Source organism: Suillus clintonianus, assembly GCF_016758775.1.
Source record: "Suillus clintonianus strain FC179 chromosome Unknown DEU56scaffold_17, whole genome shotgun sequence".
Taxonomy (NCBI): domain Eukaryota; kingdom Fungi; phylum Basidiomycota; class Agaricomycetes; order Boletales; family Suillaceae; genus Suillus; species Suillus clintonianus.
In genome coordinates this window covers 469,776-476,485 of record NW_024539241.1, presented here as the reverse complement: position 1 = coordinate 476,485, position 6,710 = coordinate 469,776, and the positions used below count along the sequence as shown (strand labels likewise).

The 6,710-nt window shown below is 45.5% G+C and overlaps 1 protein-coding gene across 1 annotated transcript; it reads right to left on the bottom strand.

The window, feature by feature from the left end:
* Positions 1-275: 275 nt before the first annotated feature.
* DEU56DRAFT_753973 (uncharacterized protein) lies at positions 276-1,793 on the bottom strand (the record flags this gene model as incomplete). Its single annotated transcript, XM_041349753.1, has 5 exons — positions 276-598; positions 646-971; positions 1,024-1,229; positions 1,275-1,665; positions 1,777-1,793. 5 exons carry the CDS (start codon positions 1,791-1,793, stop codon positions 276-278), a joined length of 1,263 nt encoding a protein of 420 aa, XP_041211262.1.
* Positions 1,794-6,710: the final 4,917 nt, after the last annotated feature.

Genomic DNA, 6,710 nt, shown 5'->3' with positions numbered 1-6,710 from the left:
CTACAGTGGTCATCTACTGCCTAAACTGAACTTCATTGAAGGCCGCCCAAAATATTCACCAGTGAGCATGGACTGATCGGAACTGTGTCCTCCATTTACAGTGTTGGTGAGACAGGAACAATTAGATTCGTGTGTCAAGTATATCATGTTCGTACATAGGTATATATATTATATCATGTGTTTCGCAGGTTCCACTAGACATACCTGATCGAAACACAGAGTTAAGGTAGTGCTAATCATAATATCAACAGTCTTTTTTGCAGTGGAACATTTGACTACAGTTCCGATAAGGACACAATGATTCCCGTCCAAAACAAGGCACTGTTGCTGTTTTTTTTACGTGGAGGAGCCGGGCTTAGATCGCTGGCAGGGATATGATAGTGTTCAAGTGCAGCGCCCGCACTGTTCGATGTGCAGAATGCGGCAATGCAACCCTCAGGTGCAGGCCCACTCTCGCCACAGAAGGGGTCAGGACAAGCCATTGATACAAATTGCTTGTATAACTTGCCCCTGAGGAAACTCAGCGACACCTTCAACAGTGCGTGATATTTTAATAACTTCAAAGAAAACTCCTTGGTCATCAACCATGGTAGCGGACCTGGAATGAAATAAGTATACATTATCATGCCTCCATTGAGGACTTACCATTGTCCGGTAGGTTCTTCGCTTCGGCATCAATGCTGTCCTGGGCATCAACAGTCCAGGGGTCGGATATAGACGTGGTGGGATTGACACTCGACATAGGGTCATGTGTCACATCAATAGTGTTGGCACTTGCAGACCAAGTGGACCACGCGGTGGATGGCCCGACACCTGTGAGGGAAACCAACGAGCTCGAGGAAACTTTTTCCATTTTGACGGGTGGGGTGGTGGATCGAGGTGGAGGTGCCAAGTACGATTGTGTTCTCATTTCACAGAATGAGATCAAGTCCGGGCCTTCGAGCATCGCCCCATTTAATCTCATCCCATACCTTAAAACAATTGTTAGCTTTAGAATAAAACGAAGACATGTGTGCTGCTCACCTAGTGGAAATGTCAGGAAGTTTGAGTGTGGTGCGCTGCTGCCCAGATACAGCAACAGTGCATGTCTCAGAGGAGAGGCTGTAGAGTGTGGCTCGGTAGCCCTTCCGGTCACCCCAAAGAACCAAAACTTCATGGCCAATATTGTTCTTGAAAGAATCCAAGGGGGCATTGCGTATCTTGGTCACAAATTTGATTGGGACAACAACCTGTTACATGTCAGAGATGATCGGGTCGGATTGAATGGTACTTACAAGTGATTGGTCACCATCAGATAGTATGGTCAAATGAGCATTTGGAAAGTCAATGCTGTGCACAACCCCTTTCGTCTGATACTCTGGTCTGCGGACAACAGTCACAACGTCTCCAGGCCTGACATTGTAACCCTTGTCCTTGGTGTACTGGATTGTCTGGGCGAGGTTTGTCCACTGAACCATTGCTGTAGGAACTAAAATGCTCGACAATCCATCATTGCACTCTCTCTCGTCCTCTGAGATATCCCGGAACCACAGATTGGTTGATCCCTTGGCATACCAGTTCACAACACCGTGCCTCCCCATGTGCTCGCTGTCCATAACTTGTATGTAGTCCCCAATTTTGATGGAGTCAAGGTCAGTGGGGCTCGAGATATTGTTGTATTGCCTGCTGTGATCAAATCATGTGTTTCAAGGGACAACGATCTAAGTAGTACTTGGAAATTTCACCTATGCACCAAGTGTTCAGTTTTGAGCAATTATATGATTACGCCGTACTCACCTCTTCATTGGAAACATCTTGACATATGTGAAATATATTGTCATACATTTGAACGATTTGCCCTTCTAAACCCAAGTATGGACCGGCCCAAAATACACGGTCTATTTCTTGGAGTCGAACTTCATCACATTCTTTGAATGAAGATATCTATGGACTGCTACCTCATATCTACATTTCGATGTTGCGACACATCACAATCCGCAACACGAACATGTTGAAGTCGGTGACACCATTTCACACGATAGCCACATGGCAGTGCCATTGGCATCTAGCAACATGACGGAATTGTCTGGGGGAGATGGTCACCACCATGACGGTCTCAATTGGTTGGTGTGCTTGCACACCGCCTAGTCATTAGCAGCCTGGGCTGCACATAGTGCTTGTATACTCTGGTATACCCCTGGTCCCGAAAATGTCCAATTGGACACCAACAATAAGTGCTAACCTAGGTTAAACACTAAATTGGACAATGTCTGGTGGTTTCCCTCCCACCGCAGTCTCCGAGCTATCTCTCTGAGGATAATACACTGCAGGTACATAGTTTCTCCCATAATATTCTTGGTTATATGATTATTCACCTCTACAGTACACTTTTCTATCCTTTTCATGGTCTCTATTAGTACATTCACCCTTGATATGCAAACACACTTACACAAGTAGCCGCAACTCGCAACTGCTAGTTGCACATTCAGCCACGTACTCCCCTCAACACACTCCTCTATTGCGCCGATATATGGTTGCCTCCACATATCTGTCACCAATTCCACACAGGCAACACGGTACTGAAACACATGTGCCTCGCAGTAAGTGTCAGATAATGAAGGGTGTATTTTCTGCCCATATTGGTTGGTGGGCCTGTAGAGAGAGAGTACATGTGAGTAATGATTCCCTTCTTAAGATTAAATTATTTATGATTGAAATGTTGGCAGTTCCCCTGTTTTGGCATGGTAATGCAGTATATCGGCTTCAAACTTTATGTTGGAGTTGAGCAATGAGCAATCAGAACATGGAGAAGATGGTGCGGACATGTTTAGGCAGATAGAAAATGTCCTGACCAGTTATAATATATAGCTGTGCTGATTTTCGCTTTGCAATTCATGTCATGTTTGCTCCATCACCATATCCAGCCATCCGGATCAGCTTGGCCGCCATCAAGTGTGCCAGCCCCCTTGCCAGGGCCGCCAGGGGATTTTGATTTTAGTGCTGCGGAGGCGGTGTCAAGTAATTGTGCCAGCCATCTCATAGTGAAGATTCAAGTTTAATGAAATGGTGGGTCCAAAGTCCTTTGATCTGATCCTTGACTGCTGGCTCAACCATATATGCTCATCTTCAGTAGATTCATTGTTGGCTCATCTGAAATGATTTTCAGGTGCACTTGCATGCACGAGTTCACTCAAGCGAGCACCTATACCAAGCACCAACACTCATGCATGAGAGGCAAGAACCAATTATTCTTCACTCTCTTGAAAGCAAAAGACCTACTAGGCACTGTAAAACGGTCCCGATTGAATGCCAACATTGGCAAATAGTGTGTGAGTGCTAGCATGGAGTCATCGAGGACGCAGGTCCGCTGTCTGCAAGCCCCCTCTTTTTCTTCCAACCTGGCCACAGAGGCTTCCCCACCTCCATCAGCCATGCACATCCCTGGGGAGGTGCTGGGTACCTCGTCACCAGTCGATTCACGCATCTCACCATCCAATATTGATCCCAAAACTTCGTCTATGGAAGTAGACAATGGTTTGTCACTGGCGCAGCATAGAAGCTGCCGTGTTGGTGTTCCTATGCCAATCCACTTTAGACAGTATGAGGATGTGCTCCCGGAGCCTCCCCCAAGTGTTCCAGTCCATGCTGCACAACAACCAGGATCTATCCCGCCTGTAGCTTCCTTGCCTGCGAGAGTTTGCTCCTCGGTGCAAGCTGCTCCTTTCCGCACAGCAAGGAATATTTTCAGCCTAGTACGCCAGTTCCTCTCTTCAACACCCCCATGTCATGACCCAAAAGAGGCCATTATGCTTCAAGATATCTGTTTCATTCCCGCTATTTCTGGTCATTGGTACTGGAATGGAAGCGCACAGAAATCGCATCAGAGCTTCAAGGAATTGCTCAATATTGTTGGATGTTCTGACTATGATGCTGACGATGTGCAGCATACACGCTGGGACAAGATCAACTCACAATTAGGTAAAAGTGTTGACAATGAGGGAGAGGAATGGGAAGATCAGGATGCCGGCTGGTGCAAAACTCAGGTGACCATTGACATCCCTTTTTCTCAAACAACAGTTCAGCTGGGCACTCAAAATGCTCGCAAACACCCACAACGATGAACATTTTCATTACGAGCCTTATCACCTGCGATGGAGCCCCCCCCCCCCCCCCCCCCCCCCCCCCCATCTTGTTGCAATGGGAACTGGATGGGCCGCTTCTAGAGGCTCCTGAGTGACCAAAGATGATCAGGACTTGTCATATATAGCCCTGTCTGTGTGGTCCAGTGCATCAGAGAACAATGGGGGCTATCTCTTGAAGATGTCATTATCTGCATATTTCAACATGGAATCGAATTCAAAGTCCTTCGCCATGTCTGGTATCCTCACGTCCCTCGTCCCAGAACTGTCTTCGAGTCAAACTGGCACCCTCATTGGTGGGAACCTGACAAGTACAAGTATATGGACTATGAGCAATGTCGCAATCAATTGCTTAGACTCTCACATGCTGATACTTTCTTGTGTGAAGGGAATGTGCCCTCTTCAATCTCCCACATTTTAAAGGATTTAGTGTTTCTTGCCATTGATACCTCTGGAACAAACCTTGCTTCAAGTTTATGAAGAATACAGGTTTGGCGGCTTTGCACCGCGTGTGATGAATAATTGGGAAGCAGTGCATGAGTGCGAGGAGGAACATGATGCTGAATGACTACAGAAACGTACAGCGGTAGCAACCAAAGCAGGCATGAGAAACATATCATGTGCTTCTGTTTGATTTGTAGGTGGTTTGTCAATAAACACATTTTGAAATTAGATACACCCCCGTTGTCCATTTCACTGTCAAACTTTGACGTTAACTTGGCCTCTTGCCTAACAGATCTCTAGTGTGAAAGTCACACTACTAGGAATCTCCAGCAACTATCTCCAAAACTCTTTAAGGGATGCCAACGCCGAACACTATTATATTATCAAACACAACGGCTCCACCCGGTCGCGCTTATGTGGATAATACCATGGAATAATGAGGTATCCTTCACTTCCTTTCGATCCTCGGAATGAAAATTCATCTCAAGTTAGATACATGCAACATTGTTACAAGCATCGACACTTTAGACAACAATGCCATGAAAGACACCTCCCAGGAACCCTTCAAGTGTTCCAAGTCCAAGATTCGTAGGACAAAATTGCAAGAGAAGAAAGAAGAGAAGTATTGATTGCATCTAGCGGAACAAGCGACTATCTGTACGTCCCACGAGCATTTCTCATTCTATCTAATATACTTGATAGGTACCAGAAGGGCATGATGAAATGGAACAAGAACCAGGCAGAAACTGTTCCATTATCCACTGTAACACAAGAGAAAACTGGTATGTCACACAAGTATATTTCACCACATCGACTACTAATATATACTCAATATGAAGGGCTTTCTAGGTCTGATATTTGTAAGAGAATTCAGAGAGAGAGGAGGGCAAAGAGGGAGGCAAAAATTGTCGGAGAACAAGATGCTAGTGTGTGGTATGCATGTTTTATACACACTGATCATAAGTAGTGCCTATAGAGACAATAATAGCACGGACTTTAGCGGACACACATGACCAGGCAGTGTTGCGGATCTTGGTTTAGGCAGCGCGCTTCCTATTCCAGAATCGAGCATTGTGCAACCCCACAGAGACAACAGAAACATAACTATTGTGTCTCAGAATGAAGCAACCATGGCAATGTTAGGTCTGTATCATCGCCCACCTTCGAAAATTATAAAGCCTCTGTAAAAAGCACTATCACACACGTGCTGATAATAGACAATAGAACAGGAAAAAGTTCAGTGGAAGACCAAGGCGGAGTTCACTTACTTGTGAGATGGGCAAATGAAACCAATAGGTCTGATTACTGCAGCGGAGGATGAGATAGTGGACATGTGGTAGGGCTAATTGTGTGGTTCTTGTGAAGCTTATACAAGTACAATGAGAAGGTGGATGATGCGGTAGGAATGTGGTAGGGGTATTGGGTATATAACATATGTGATGAGATCTTGCGGAATCAATTCATATCGACACTATGTGTTCACTCCACTTGAGCCAAGTGGAGCCCCTTTGAAGTGAATGATATAGTGGGGGTGTCAAGCATAGAACATATGGTTCTGGAGCACATCATGCACCCGCTCACTTTCTCCAAAGTCATTGCTAAGATCAATGTTTACACCTATGTGCAATGTATTAGAAGGCCTTGTGCGCAAGATGAACACAAACCCACCCTGCATCCTACTGAAATTATGTAGTTGATAACGTGCACACATCTGTTCTGGAGTCTGTGGAAAGCCGCTCGAGCACTGACATAAAACATGTGACACAACATGTTGCAGTTGATGCTGTATTGTGTGGAGTGCTTGTCAGGCCAGAGGATGACAATTGAGTCCCCACAGTGCTGATACTGTACGAGAAAGTGTCTGTGGAGATTAGACACCAATCAATGAAGAAGCTTGAAATATTGGTGGTGCTAGGATAGATGCGGTGTCAAGTTAAAAACAAAGCAAGCAGGTATTATTCACATGGACGAACAGCATGTAAGAGAAGAGGTTAGATTTTCCATGCGAAAAAGAAGTCTGGCGAGGTGCTTGTTGAGCAAGGAAGCTATGTCATCATACTCCATCTTCTGTTTGATAATTTCAGCCCACTCCTCTGCGAGGGGAACCCTTGAAGGTCCTTGAAATAGGGATCGAACTGTTTGGCTGTG